This window comes from Epinephelus lanceolatus, chromosome 8 (assembly GCF_041903045.1).
Source record: "Epinephelus lanceolatus isolate andai-2023 chromosome 8, ASM4190304v1, whole genome shotgun sequence".
In the NCBI taxonomy this organism is placed as follows: Eukaryota; Metazoa; Chordata; class Actinopteri; order Perciformes; family Serranidae; genus Epinephelus; species Epinephelus lanceolatus.
The window spans coordinates 137,480-153,327 of record NC_135741.1 but is presented as its reverse complement, the minus strand read 5'-3'; the positions used below and the strand labels follow the sequence as shown (position 1 = coordinate 153,327).

At 44.1% G+C, this 15,848-nt stretch overlaps 1 protein-coding gene across 1 annotated transcript in view; it reads right to left on the bottom strand.

Annotated features, from left to right (window-relative positions):
* itpr3 (inositol 1,4,5-trisphosphate receptor, type 3) overlaps nucleotides 1-10,815 on the bottom strand; it is a 126,312-nt gene extending 115,497 nt beyond the window's left edge. Inside the window, exon 1 of the mRNA XM_078169682.1 lies at nucleotides 10,265-10,815. Within this exon, the coding sequence (XP_078025808.1) occupies nucleotides 10,265-10,356 (92 nt within the window). The 5' untranslated portion in view covers nucleotides 10,357-10,815. The remainder of the gene's footprint in view (nucleotides 1-10,264) is intronic.
* Between the last annotated feature and the right edge of the window lie 5,033 nt (nucleotides 10,816-15,848).

Genomic DNA, 15,848 nt, shown 5'->3' with positions numbered 1-15,848 from the left:
CTGTACAGTCTATACTGTCTTTATAGTCTGTACTGTCTGTACTCTCTGTACCGTCTGTACAGTCTGTACTGTCTGTGCTCTCTGTACTGTCTGTACAGTCTGTACTCTCTGTACTGTCTGTACTCTCTGTATTCTCTGTACCGTCTGTACTCTCTGTACCGTCTGTACTCTCTGTACTGTCTGTACTGTCTGTACTCTCTGTATTCTCTGTACCGTCTGTACTCTCTGTACCGTCTGTATTCTCTGTACTGTCTGTACTGTCTGTACTCTCTGTATTCTCTGTACCGTCTGTACTCTCTGTACCGTCTGTATTCTCTGTACTCTCTGTACTGTCTGTACTCTCTGTATTCTCTGTACCGTCTGTACTCTCTGTACCGTCTGTACTGTCTGTACTCTCTGTACTCTCTGTACTGTCTGTACTCTCTGTACTGTCTGTACTCTCTGTACTCTCTGTACTGTCTGTACTCTCTGTACCGTCTGTATTCTCTGTACTCTCTGTACTGTCTGTACTCTCTGTATTCTCTGTACCGTCTGTACTCTCTGTACCGTCTGTACTGTCTGTACTCTCTGTACTCTCTGTACTCTCTGTACCGTCTGTACTGTCTGTACTCTCTGTACTCTCTGTACTGTCTGTACTCTCTGTACTGTCTGTACTCTCTGTACTCTCTGTACTGTCTGTACTCTCTGTACCGTCTGTATTCTCTGTACTCTCTGTACTGTCTGTACTCTCTGTATTCTCTGTACCGTCTGTACTCTCTGTACCGTCTGTATTCTCTGTACTCTCTGTACTGTCTGTACTCTCTGTATTCTCTGTACCGTCTGTACTCTCTGTACCGTCTGTACTGTCTGTACTCTCTGTACTCTCTGTACTGTCTGTACTCTCTGTACTGTCTGTACTCTCTGTACTCTCTGTACTGTCTGTACTCTCTGTACCGTCTGTATTCTCTGTACTCTCTGTACTGTCTGTACTCTCTGTATTCTCTGTACCGTCTGTACTCTCTGTACCGTCTGTACTGTCTGTACTCTCTGTACTCTCTGTACTCTCTGTACCGTCTGTACTGTCTGTACTCTCTGTACTCTCTGTACTGTCTGTACTCTCTGTACTGTCTGTACTCTCTGTACTCTCTGTACTGTCTGTACTCTCTGTACCGTCTGTATTCTCTGTACTCTCTGTACTGTCTGTACTCTCTGTATTCTCTGTACCGTCTGTACTCTCTGTACCGTCTGTACTGTCTGTACTCTCTGTACTCTCTGTACTCTCTGTACTGTCTGTACTCTCTGTACTCTCTGTACTGTCTGTACTCTCTGTACCGTCTGTACTCTCTGTACCGTCTGTACTCTCTGTACAGTCTGTACTCTCTGTACTGTCTGTACCGTCTGTACTCTCTGTACCGTCTGTACTGTCCGTACTGTCTCTACTCTCTGTACTGTCTCTACTCTCTGTACTGTCTGTACCGTCTGTACTCTCTGTACTGTCTGTACCGTCTCTACTCTCTGTACTCTCTGTACTGTCTGTACTCTCTGTACTGTCTGTACCGTCTCTACTCTTTGTACTGTCTGTACCGTCTGCACTCTCTGTACAGTCTGTACTGTCTGTACTCTCTGTACAGACAGTACAGACTGTACTGTCTGTACTCTGTATCTTCTGTACTCTCTGTACAGTCTGTACGGTCTGTACCGTCTGTACTGTCTGTACTGTCTGTACTCTCTGTACCATCTGTACTCTCTGTACTGTCTGTGCTCTCTGTACTGTCTGTACCATCTGTACTGTCTGTACTGTCTGTACCGTCTGTACTCTCTGTACCATCTGTACTCTCTGTACTGTCTGTACCGTCTGTACCGTCTGTACTCTCTGTACCATCTATACCGTCTGTACTGTCTGTACCGTCTGTACTCTCTGTACAATCTGTACCGTCTGTACTGTCTGTACAGTCTGTACCGTCTGTACTGTCTGTACTGTCTGTACTCTCTGTACAGTCTGTACTCTCTGTACTGTCTGTACTTTTTGTACAGTCTGTAGTCTCTGTACAGTCTGTACAGTCTGTACTCTCTATACAGTCTGTACCGTCTGTACAGTCTGTACTCTCTGTACTGTCTGTACTTTTTGTACCGTCTGTACTGTCTGTACTGTCTGTATCGTCTGTACTCTCTGTACCATCTGTACCGTCTGTACTCTCTGTACCATCTGTACTGTCTGTACTCTCTGTACCGTCTGTACTGTCTGTACTGTCTGTACTGTCTGTACCGTCTGTACTGTCTGTACTCTCTGTACTGTCTGTACTCTCTGTACAGTCTGTACTGTCTGTACAGTCTGTACTGTCTGTATCGTCTGTACAGTCTGTACTGTCTGTACTCTCTGTACAGTCTGTACTCTCTGTACTGTCTGTACTCTCTGTACCGTCTGTACTCTGTACCGTCTGTACTCTCTGTACTCTCTGTACAGTCTGTACTGTCTATCCCATCTGTACTCTCTGTACTGTCTGTACCGTCTGTACTCTCTGTACTGTCTGTACAGTCTGTACTCTCTGTACTGTCTGTACTTTTTGTACAGTCTGTACTGTCTGTACTCTCTGTACAGTCTGTACTGTCTGTACCGTCTGTACTCTCTGTACAGTCTGTACTCTGTACAGTCTGTACTGTCTGCACTCTCTGTACTGTCTGTACTCTCTGTACAGTCTGTACCGTCTGTACTCTCTGTACTGTCTGTACCGTCTGTACTCTCTGTACTGTCTGTATTCTCTGTACCGTCTGTACTCTCTGTACTGTCTGTACTCTCTGTACTGTCTGTACTGTCTGTACTCTCTGTACTGTCTGTACTGTCTGTACTCTCTGTACAGTCTGTACTGTCTGCACTCTCTGTATAGTCTGTACTGTCTGTACAGTCTGTAGGATCTTTGGTCTTCTATCTGCTACGAAGTGACTCAGTCCTTCAGTTGTGTTGTTCTGGGTTCAGAACAACACAACATGAAGATTTCTCAGCTATAAACAAACATTTATATATATGAACCTTTGTTTTATAAAGTGTTGTTTTGTTGAGAGGAGGCGGAGTCAGAGAGTCACCAACAAGTCAAGTTAAAGAAACTGGAAAAGGTCACGATCAAGTCAAATACAAAAGAGAGGGTGTACGACCATGGCACAGGAAACACACACACACACACACACACACACACACAGTGGCACAGTGGAAATCTCTCTTGGACAGACTGTGTACCACTTCCTTTTCCTGTCATACAATCACACTCAGCTGCCACTTTCTCTGTGTGTGTGTGTGTGTGTGTGTGTGTGTTAAAGGTTTTAATTCAACGTCAGGTTAGAGTCACTTTCTGCTTCACATGTTCACAAACAGTTAAAGAAAAATAAATTTGACTTTAGGAAAGTTAAACCCAGAATGTTGAAGATTCTCAGTTGTTCAGGTCGTGGTGATCATAACCACTGTATCAGGACCTGGACCTGTTTGAGACTGACAAGTCTCTGGGATCAGAGGCAAAACTTCCTCAAGAAACTCAAACAGGTCCAGGTCCTGATACAGAAGTTAGGATTAAACCCAGAATCTGCAGAGAGGTGCTTTACTCCTTCAAAATAAAACAGGCATCAGGCATCATGTAAACTATGTTTCTGTGACCCATGTTGCGCTGTGTGTTTGTGTCAAAGATGATGTGTAAATAAAGTTGAGTTTTTCACACAGTATTTGTAAATAAGTGGCATCGTATGTTTACATCATAAAACACATTTGTTGAGTTGGTGAAGTGGACTCAAGTTAGCTTTCTGACATCAGCATGCTTTGCTTCATCTCGTTATCTCATTCAGTGTTGGACTGTAACGATCAGAGGAGCTCGTTCAGAGCTGACCTGAATGCTTTGATTGTTGCCATTGTGACCAACATCCAAATCAGTGTTCATATTATTCGTTTTTTATAAAATATAAATTATATATCTGCATAAAACTCCCAAACAGCCCATTAAAGAAGATGTAATAACACAATGTGATTCATTTAGCATCAACACTGATAATTATTAATTATTAAACCAGAGGACAAACACACAGTCTCACAGGGACAGGAAGATTTATCTGTCGCAGGTCAGAGAGAACGGTCAAAAACGAAACAAAAAAACAACAACAAAAAGCTGGTCCCAGAACAAGAGCCTCGTTGACAGAGAGGTGACCGTCACAGCTCCAGGAAACACACCCCACCAAAGGTGAACCCTCCTCGGCCATGGAGGACCGCTCTCCTCCCTGAACTGAGACTAAACAACCTACACTGGATTTTACTGGTGGACAGACAGACAGAGAGCTGATGAAGTTTGGGGCTGGATAAAGGCTGGATGAAATGTTTGTCTAAAGCACTATTCGGACGGGATTAGTTTTATATAGGGACGTGGGGTAATGTCACTTTACCACAGGACGTCAGTAATATTAATGGCCGATTCGCACGGGATAAGAAATATCAGTAAAACTACCACAAGTGGGAGGGGTAAATCCATTCACGCACCGCCGTGCCCTCCTGCCATCATGTGCGTATGATAGGACTGTCAAAAGCACCATGAAATTGAGTTTGAATATTTTCGATTTAATTTAGTAGAGTTCGAATAATATTAGAATTTATTATTATTAGTATTAGTAGGCTATTAGTATTATTATTATTATTATTATTTTTTTTTTTTTTACAAAAAACCCCCACAAAAAATAAGATGCTTATTGCTGACGCAATATGAACGTGACACTCGGATGAAAACACCCGTTCTGACCTCACTGAAGTGCCAGGTATGACCAACTTCTGCCTCACTATCTGAGCAATGTTTGGATACTTCAGTGCGTAGTTTTCCACCACAAGAGTGGATCCTGGCCGGCTCGTAGTGGTGTCTCATTCTGGTAACGTTTCATCTCTTCTTCAAAAAGTGTAGGCAGGGAGGCAGCAGGTGCAACACTCTCCCTGAATGTCTCCTCGAACAGGTCACACATCGCGGACAGCGCAGTGGGTGGTGTTGGTGCAGCGGGCTCCTCTGTCGGCGCCTCTCCCTCCCTCTGCGTCCCAAACAGGATTTGCCGTGATATACAACGTTATTGATAGTATTAATTAATTATTAATGATATTCAAATTATCAAATTTAGGTTCCAACTTATAAAAAAATATATATATTCAAATATATTTCTAACTTCGATTTTTTTTTTTGACAGCCCTAACACACATATTTACAGCTGGTCTATTCGCACGGGATTAGTACTACCTGAGGTAATTGTCCGGGACCCTTTTACAGAAGGTAAAAGTCGCAGTAATCTTTACTGACATCGTGCCGTAATGATTACTGACATGGCACATTCGGACGGGACTAAAATCTCTGGTAATTATTACTTTACCCCACGTACCTATGTAAAACTAATCTCGTCTGAATAGGGCTTTAGAGTCCCGATGACAAACTTCTGTCTCAAAGTCCGGAAGACAAACTTCTGTCTCAAAGTCCTGAAGACAAACTTCTGTCTCAAAGTCCAGAAGACAAACTTCTGTCTCAAAGTCCTGAAGACAAACTTCTGTCTCAAAGTCCAGAAGACAAACTTCTGTCTCAAAGTCCTGAAGGCAAACTTCTGTCTCAAAGTCCAGAAGACAAACTGCTGTCTCAAAGTCCTGAAGACAAACTTCTGTCTCAAAGTCCAGAAGACAAACTGCTGTCTCAAAGTCCTGAAGGCAAACTTCTGTCTCAAAGTCCAGAAGACAAACTGCTGTCTCAAAGTCCTGAAGACAAACTTCTGTCTCAAAGTCCAGAAGACAAACTGCTGTCTCAAAGTCCTGAAGACACACTCTGTCTTAAAGACAATTGTCAGTTGCTAATCACACATTATCAGCTCTAGCATGTTTATAAATTAGCCGCGCAGCTAGCTGACTTTCCTCCTCTGTTCATATCTTAACAAATTTGGTGCAACGTTATTATTTTTTTTTTTGTTTCAGTCTCTGCGTCTCCTGACAGAACAGCTCAGTTGAATTTCACACTGTGTGAACGTTATTGCAGTCGAACATTGATTTATTCCCGAGTAAATAACGCTCTCCTCATCGCCTTCCTCTCGGCTGCTCGCCGTCTGCCTGCTGCTGTTCGATGGTGACGCAGACTTTCAAAATAAAAGTGTATCCTAAAGATGAAGACATATATATCGATGTTTTCACTTGGCATCAATGATATTGGATCACTGATCATTTAATTGATATATTTTCGATATATATCGATCCAGATCGATGGATCATTACACCCTTACTGTGATGTGGCACAGCAGTGCCCCCTAGCTGTATTTTGAAAGGTGCTCTTTTATTTTGAAACTCCTTGGCTTTCTATTGGTTGTTAGAGTCACATGGGTAAGGTCACAGGTCAGACCGGCCATCTTGGTTGTTATTATGGATAGAAATGTGCTCCAGAGCATCCCTCTTTTAATCTGGTGCATCCACCGTCATTGAGCCCTGGAGAAGCTTTGTTTGTTAGTTTTATTATATATTATATTTGTGCAGTTTGTAGTTTGTGGATATTGATTGCTTATTTCATATTTTTTTTTACCTTTAGATGCTAATGCTAAAAGTGCTATTTTGTTGTATGCAGCATGTTTATATGTAGCATCTAGCTCTATGTTGTAAGCTACCTGCACTTTATAACACTTTTATGTATATAAAAACATTTTTCTGTATTCCTATTCCAGTTTCACAAGAAACGGCTTCTGGCTTTGTAAAGCTCTGACAAAGACCAACAGTAAACAGCCTCAACTTACTTAAACGTCCGAGTCATCATTCAGTGCCAAAGCTAGTGTTTAGCTATCTGTTACTCTGTGCAGTCACGCACACACAGTGGACAGAATACTTACTACTAGCCAACCAACAGAAATGCAGCATGAAATGAGCCAATCAAACAGACAGATAGCAGCTCGCCATGGAGGCAAAACTAAAGCGCTAAAAGACGTGAGGAAAACCTTGTGAAGCTTTGTGATGTGTCCTCCAGCTCTGACCATGATCGCGTAAAGAAGGACGAAGCATGGAAGGAAATAGAGGTGGAGCTACAGCCGCCAGGTGAGACACCTACAGCTAGCAGACACACACACACACACACACACACACACACTGCAGGATATAGTGACCACTAAACTGTGGGTTATGTTAATGTGTCCCTCTGTGTTGTCCTTCACAGTTGAATTAATAACCCTGCAGCATCACTCAGTGTGTGAAGCTGTGACATCATAGCCTATGATTCAGTGGGCGCCGTCATCGTACAGTCTGCTGACATCACACTGGATGGTTGTTAGCTCCATGTCTCACAGTGGAGCTGACTGATCAGATGTTACGGTCTGTGGGAGGATTAAAGACAATGAGTCTATTTAACATTTTAAAACTACAGTCATTTATTTCTCAGTGGTGAGAGAAGTCCTGTGGACTGTCCTGATCTTATTACTGCTCAGAGACACGAGGTTTGTCTCCTCCCAAATATCTCTGTATTTGACTCGCTGACTCTCTTTGTTTGAAATGTCAGGTTAAATATCTTTTTAAAAAGATATGAACCTGAACATCACAGACACAGAGCTGAGAGACTGTTACAAACTGTGACGCCTTCACTCGTCACTGTGCGCTCTACTCCAGGGCCGGCGGCCATCTTTGACCTTTGGCAGGTTCAGTCACTGTATCTGTTCATGTATAAAACTGTACGTGGTGAACTCCCCTCACACACTGTGACTGAGCTGAAGCTTCAGTCTGAGGTCGACAGGTTTAGGCCATGTTTACACGAAAATGATCCACTGAAAACAGAATCGTTTCTCATTTTCGTTTTGAAAAAAGTTCCGCGTTTGGACGACAACATTTTGATAACAATCGCCGTGCACTGCAGTATACATGCGTGGCCAGTAGTTGGTGGTGTGACGCTTACGCTTCCTTCTACAGAGCAGTGATGTAAAAAAAAAACAAAAAAAAAAACGTTTGTCTGGATGGACCATAGATATATATAATCATATATATATACATATATATATATATATATATATATATATATATATATATATCTCATCATCATGTATATGATATCTATGGGTCGGACGACGAGGTGGAGTTGCTACAGTAAATCTACACTATGATGGGGAAGTGTTGATAAATCCAACAGGGTGAGCAGCACAAGCAGAGCTCGGGAGTCCGCCATTGTTGTTGTAATGGTCAACTTTCTTGTGCATGCCTAGTGACTGGAAGCGTAATGCGCATGTGCCAAAAGTCTCCGTTTTCAGAGGAACTGTATATTGGAAGTTTACCTGACAACGGAGACACTGCCGTTTCAAAAAAATTGCACTCTGGAACCCGTTTTCAAAATGTTGCATTTTCAGGCACCCAAAACGCCGCTGTCGTGTAAACGATCGGCCAAAATGCAACTAAAGTTTATTGTCTTCAGTTGAAATCGTTGTCGTATAAACGGGACCTCAGCCTGGTTGGAAGTTCCTGGTGAACGGACACCTTTAGGTGCTCTGATCCTCTCGCTCTGACAGACCCTCAGATCTGATACTGGGAGAACTGGGCTCTGTCTGATGTTACCGATCTGATAAGGATGGATGTGTGAAGGTGTTTTCATATCTAATATCTCTGATGTTGGATTATGGGTAATATTTTTTGTCTTCATCTGGTCTCCTTTAAAATAAACACCTGGTTAATCATGTGACCTGTTTGTAAACACACAGTCGCTCCTCCGTCAGGAGGCGAGTACAAACCCTACACCCAGGAGGACACCGACACCATGAACCCACCGAGTACTACAGAGACCTCATGACCTTTCCTCTAGCACCCCCTCAGGACAAACAAACAAACCTCAACTCTTGGTGCGAAGCAAATGTGTGATTTGGCTCCGCCCTCTCTGAACTGGTGTTCTTTTAGTTTTCCCCAAGCTAAACTCATAGACGGTACCTGGTACTTCTTCTGAGGTTCCAAGTGGGCGGAGTTAAAACCCTGCAGACCACTGATTGGTCAGAGAGAGTCCTCTGTAACAAGACACATGATGTCCTGCACACATCTTTATAAACAGTCAAGTGACCGTCAATAATGAGCATCCACTCGACCCAGATGTTAAAACATGGTGGCCCACTAACACACCGTTCACTTTGTACACTACACTGTGGTCGACTAACAACGTGCAGATGCCCTCTGTTCAGCTCCCAGTGAGAGGACTGTGTTCAATCAATCAATCAATCAATCAATTTTATTTATAAAGCCCAATATCACAAATCACAATTTGCCTCACAGGGCTTTACAGCATACGACATCCCTCTGTCCTTATGACCATTAAAGATGATGTCATCACAGTTGTACATAGCGTCATGATGATGATGATGATCCCAGAGTTTCATCTACTGTGGAAACTAAACTGACCAAAACACCTCCCATCAGAGAATTCAGAAATCAGACGCAGCGCTCTGAGGTCGTCTGTAGTGTGTGTCAGTAATGAAACTGCAGCTGTGTAAGAACCACAGCACAGAAACACTCCAGTAACGTACGAGTACCTCACACCTGCTCTTTAGTACAGTAACTGAGTAAATGTACTTAGTTTCTTTCCTCCACTGTTCACATTAATATATTTATTTACAACTCTGATTGATAAACGTTTTAAAATAAAGTTCTGTTTCTGCTCAATGATTACTGACTAATAATCATATCGTCACATCTTTAATCTGAAAAAATAAACTGTATCTGAAGCTCATATTTAGAGTCTTAAGTATTTACCTATAAAATGATGGTGAAATGTGCCTTTAATTTCTGACAGCTCAGTTTGTCCATGAATGAACAGGTGTAAAGTGTTTCAGAGGAAAAACAACATGTAAACTTTAAAATTTATCTGTAGCTCAGTTTTGACCTGGAACATGCTGGCGAGAGTGATTTTAATATCTGAACCTCTGAGGGTGAAATTAGTGATTCAGAATCAGAGAAATATTAACATGAATAAATAAAGGCTGAGACTCAGATACTGACGCTGACTGTAAGAGGACAGTGTGGGGACAGTATGAGGACAGAGGACAGTATGAGGACAGTGTGAGGACAGAGGACAGTATGAGGACAGAGGACAGTATGAGGACAGTATGAGGACAGAGGACAGTGTGAGGACAGTGTGAGGACAGAGGACAGTATAAGGACAGTATGAGGACAGTATGAGGACAGAGGACAGTATGAGGACAGTATGAGGAAAGAGGACAGTGTGAGGACAGAGGACAGTATGAGGACAGAGGACAGTATGAGGACAGAGGACAGAGGACAGTATGAGGACAGAGGACTCACCCCAGAGTGCTGATGAAGCCGTTGACGGATCCCTCGGCGTACAGAGACACGATGTCCCCGATGTGGAGGAAACTGGAGGCAGAGTCCGACATCCTGCAGCTGATCCGGGACCCGCCAACAGACTGAGACGAAGGTGCAGATACTCAGGTGGACCGGGACAGACAATCTTTACCTCTGTCTCAATGTCTCCGTGTGAGCGGGAGGACTCTTCAGAGACAGTACAGGAAAGTTAGTGTCTCCTGCAACCTCAGATCAGATCAGATCTGTCTGTCCCTCGGTGTGAGACAGGCTCAGAGAGATAAAATGTCTTAGAGAGAGACAGCCGGGTTCATGACAGCAAACTGGAAAAACCTCCCGACCAGTCCGCAGCAGCAGATTCAAACTTCAGACTCCTCAGTCAGCTCCTCACAGACTCAAACAGCAGGTTATAAACTCCTCTCAGACTCGAACCCGCAGCTCCGGACCCTGTCAGACCCGATCCTCGGTCTCCTCCTGGTCTCTAACAGAGCTTGTGTCGTGCAGCAGTTTAACGTGTTCACACACACACGGAGGTGAACCGAGCTGTTCCCTCCCTCCTCTGACACTGTGTGTGTGTGTGTGTGTGTGCGCGCGTGTGTGTGTGTGTGTGTGTGTGTTGGCGTGCACGTGCGGTGCGTGCTCCCGCTGAAGACTCGGGTAAAAAAACCAGGAAGTGAGCCGAGGTGTTGATAAGGCTGACACACAGCTTCAAGACGGAACAAAACACACTCACACACACACACGGGCGTGCACGGGCGAGTCCACGAGGCGTGTGCACGCGCACACATGTCCTCCAGTACCCCCCCCCCCCCACGAACAAAACACAGCAAACCGGATAATCAACATTTTGACACAAATAAACACATCAAACAGGAAACAGATCAAATAAAAACTGTTTAAAGTTTCAACTTTATTATTTCAAACTAAAATATACATAAATATATTTAATGTCACCTGATCAGGTTAATTTAAGAACAGGTCGTTATTTATGGGGGGGGGGGGTCGTCAAATATTGTTTTAAGCAGTGGGGAGGGACTTGTGTTGTTTGGTTGAGGGGCGAGGTTTACACATTTACATGGTTTTATTTTGGATTTATTTTACTGCTGATTTTTACAGAAAACATGTTCTCTGTAAAAATCAGCAAAATAACTTGTTTATAAGCCAGAAACTGAAACAACAGAAATTATTGTGAGATTACCAATAGTCCCTGAACACATCATGTGGGAGGAACACTTCTGTTAGAAAAGAAATACCTGATGTTAAAATATTGATATTTCATCACAATCATTTTTTATTCTACATCTAACTTAAAATTTGTCCAAAAATAAAAACTTTTTTTTTAACTTTCAAACAAGGTCTGTCTGTGTTTAACCCTCAGTGTGACCTCACAGGAGCGGTGACCTCACAGGAGCGGTGGCTGCAGCACCTCCTCTGTAGGTTTGTTTCCTGTCAAAGTTGCTCTGTGAAGCTCATGAAGCTAATAAAGTCCACATTTGGACCACAACCCATCTGTTTGAAACCACTGGTCCACACTGGCTGAGCGGCTACTTCATGTTTAGCGTGCTGCTAACTTACAGAGGGATGAAAATGATGAGTTTTCTGACTGCAGGACTTTTATTATCACAGGGAGGTGTTTGGTGCTTTACTGAGAGAGATACACACTGTGTGTGTGTGTGTGGAGCTGCTGTTTTAACAACAGGAAGTCCAGTCAGCATGACTTCACACAAACACACACACACAGTGACATTAGTTTATCAGATGAATCTTCTTCAGTCTGATGACGCGTTTGGGTTCAACACAGGTTCCTTCGTGTCGACACAGGTGACATTTGGTTCTGAAGGATCCAGGACTGAAGGTCTCGGTGAAAACACGCCCCTCCCACACTACTGTGAAATGATCATCATACAGTTGGATGAATCTGATTGGCCACCACCTGAAGAAGGGAACCACAGGGTACACAGAGGTGCTGATGTCACTGGTGGAGACAGACATCCGTCTAATCACAGATCTTCATCCTGAGGGACGGAGACAGAGACAGGAAAATAAATCTACATCAGGTGTGACGCTCTAACTGAAGGACTGATGGACTGAGGGACTGATGGACTGATGGACTGATGGACAGATGGACTGATGGACTGAGGGACTGATGGACTGATGGACTGATGGACAGATGGACTGAAGGACTGACGGACTGATGGACTGACGGACCGAAGGACCGACGGACCGATGGACCGAAGGACCGATGGACCGAAGGACCGATGGACCGACGGACCGACGGACCGAAGGACCGATGGACCAATGGACCGAAGGACCGACGGACCGACGGACCGATGGACTGATGGACCGATGGACCAATGGACCGAAGGACCGATGGACCGACGGACCGAAGGACCGACGGACTGATGGACTGATGGACCGATGGACCGATGGACCAATGGACCGAAGGACCGATGGACCGATGGACTGAAGGACTGATGGACCGAAGGACCGATGGACCAATGGACTGAAGGACCGAAGGACCGATGGACTGAAGGACTGATGGACTGATGGACCGAAGGACCAATGGACTGATGGACTGATGGACCGAAGGACCGATGGACTGAAGGACTGATGGACTGATGGGCCAATGGGCCGATGGACCGAAGGAGCACTATTATTAAATTGCTGGTAGAGTGTATTGACAGAGGAGAGGCGTTCACCAGACAAACAGGAGTGGAGGAGAGGATTTTACTCCACTTCTCCCGGTCAGAGATGCTGGGTGCCCAGTAGCTGCGAAGGCTGCCCTCACATTTATGGCCAGTGACCGACATGATCTCCCTGCTCTCCAGGCCAGCTTGGGAGAGCTGTGTGGATGAACGTTAACTGATTTTGATGCTCCTCAGTCTGAGGCCGTTGCTATGGCGTCCTTAGCAACGGAGCAGCAGAGCAGCAGTGATACCTCAAGAAATAAACACAGCAGAATTTTGTTGATTGACCAATCAGAATCAAGTATTTAAGAGTGCCATGTTCTAAAAAAAAAGATAAGTAAGACAGCAAATATAAAAGGTAATAAGGGCACATAAAGTAACAATGAAAAACAACAACAATGAACAAACAACAGCAAACAGTAACAGCAGCATGGCTAAGGTAGCCTTATACGGTGTGCAATAGTGCAAATAGTCCAGTGCAAAATAATCAGGAGGTAGTTGTTGTAACTCCATAGCTGCAGAGCTACAGAGGTACAGAGCTAAAGTGCCCCACCAGAGTTCAATAGTAAAACAGCGTCAGGGAAGAAGCTGCTCCTCAGTCTGGTGGTCCTGCTCTTAGTGCTCCGCAGCATCCTGCCTGAAGGGAGGGGGACAAAGAGAAACAAGAAATATTGGCAATTTAACAATTTCTTCATTTAACAAACAGGAGCCTCAGTAGTGTGGGGAAGAACCATACACAGCCACACCAGCCTGGCACCTCCTCCTCCCCAGTCTTCAACCAGCATTTGTCACAAGTCAGCCAATGTGGTTGTGTGGTCTCCACTCCCAAAGTCTGGAGGTAGTCTCTGATAAACCCCGCTCTATGGCGGCAAGCGTTGTCATCTTGGAGGATAGAGTTCGGTCCCACACTGTGGAGATATGGGATTGCCACTGGTTGCAGAATTTCATCTCGACATCTCTCTGCATTGAGATCGCCTCAAATGATGACAACCTTGTTTTTCCAGTGAGGGAGATGCCGCCCCACATCATCACACTGCCTCCACCAAAAGATGTTACACTATCGGTGTGGCAATCAGCAAAGTGTTCCTCCCCACGCTTTGACCCTACGATCCAGCTGCTCTAGGCAAAATCTGGAGTCATCACTGAACATAATGTTCCTCCACATGTTCATGTACCAGAAGCTCAAAACAAGAGTCAACAGCAAAAACAAAAGCTGTTTGGCATTGGTAGAGAAGATTTGGCAAATTTTTCATGGGCACAACCCACATACTCAGCTCTGCTGCTCATCCCACAAATACATGTTCCTTACAAATGTGGCTCCATTTAAAAGGAAAATAAACAGGCTTTCCAACGGTGTAAGATTTATTGAAGAAATAATCTACTAAACACACGTCCTTACTTTTTGTGCTTAGAGTAAATACACACACATATATATACACATATACACACAGTCTACATGCGTGAAGAGTACAGAGGAGTGTGTGTGTGTGTGTGTGTGTGTTGTGTGGAGTGTGTGTGTGAGGATCAGTAACACAGTGTGTGTTGTTGATGTTCTCCATCAGTAGTCCGCTCGCTCCACCTGTTCTGTCCATTCACAGATTTATAACATCAGCTGTGTGTGTGTGTGTGTGTGTGTGTGTGTGTGTGTGGTCTCCATGGTGACAGCAGGCCGCCAGGGTCTCCGTGGTCTCCGTGGCAATGAAGAGAAACAGGCCAACAACATGTTTGTTTCTGGAGGGGTAAAAAAAAGACTTCCGCTGGGCAACAAATCTACACCTGAGTGTGTGTGTGTGTGTGTTACTGTGTGTTACTGTGTGTGTGTGTGTGTTACTGTGTGTGTGTGTGTATGATATACTGTACACACTGTGGGCCGCGGTCCTCTTTCAGTCTCAGAAACAACCTGCTGCTGCTCAGACACTGTGGACGTCTGAACACTGATCAGACGTGTTTGCAGAGACTCGATCGTTAGTTACAGGTTGTTAATAATCAATAATCATGTTCTGATGAACAGACGTGTCCTATCAGCTCCAGACGTCTCTCCACGTCATGTTCAAGTCTCTACAAACTTCATGTCTCTGGTTCAAACGTCCTCACACAGAGAATCAGTGCTCAGACTCAGGCTGCTCTCACTCATATCTCTGATGTCTTCCTACAAACATCAACCCACCCATCATGTGACCAATGAGCTGACGGCAGTAAACAGGAAGTAGTCCTGAGCACTTGTAAGGAGGCAGGTTGGGGTGGTGGGTGGAGTCACGTGTTCAGATCCGTGTGAACTTTGAGTGGTTTCTGTACCTAAACCTGACCTCTGTGACTTTACCTTAAAGACATAACTGTGCGGATGTGATGTCATTCGTAGGATGTCACATGAACCGTTCTATGAGAATCTCAAAGTACTTTTATGCAAGTAAACTGTACCAGAGTAAAGTTCTACTTTACCGATACTTTATTGATACTTCAGTCAGATTTATAATGCAGGACTCCATGGTGACTGCTACGCCAACGTTAATGAGCTCATCTAACGACTCACAGGAACACAGCCGAGGTCACGTCAGAAGACGAACCAATCAGAGGACAGAGGACTGGATAGTTAACACTCATATATTAGATATGATCAATATATCCTTATTAACAGGCTATGTAAAACAGTCTTTTAAGGTAGCTGTAATTAAACCCCTACTAAAAAAGCCCACCCTGGATCCAGAGGTGTTAGCCAACTATAGACCAATATCTAATCTTCCCTTTATGTCAAAGATCCTTGAGAAAGTAGTCGCAGACCAGCTGTGTGATTTTCTCCAGGATAATAATTTATTTGAGGAATTTCAGTCAGGATTTAGAGTGCATCATAGCACTGAGACAGCACTAGTTAAAATTACAAA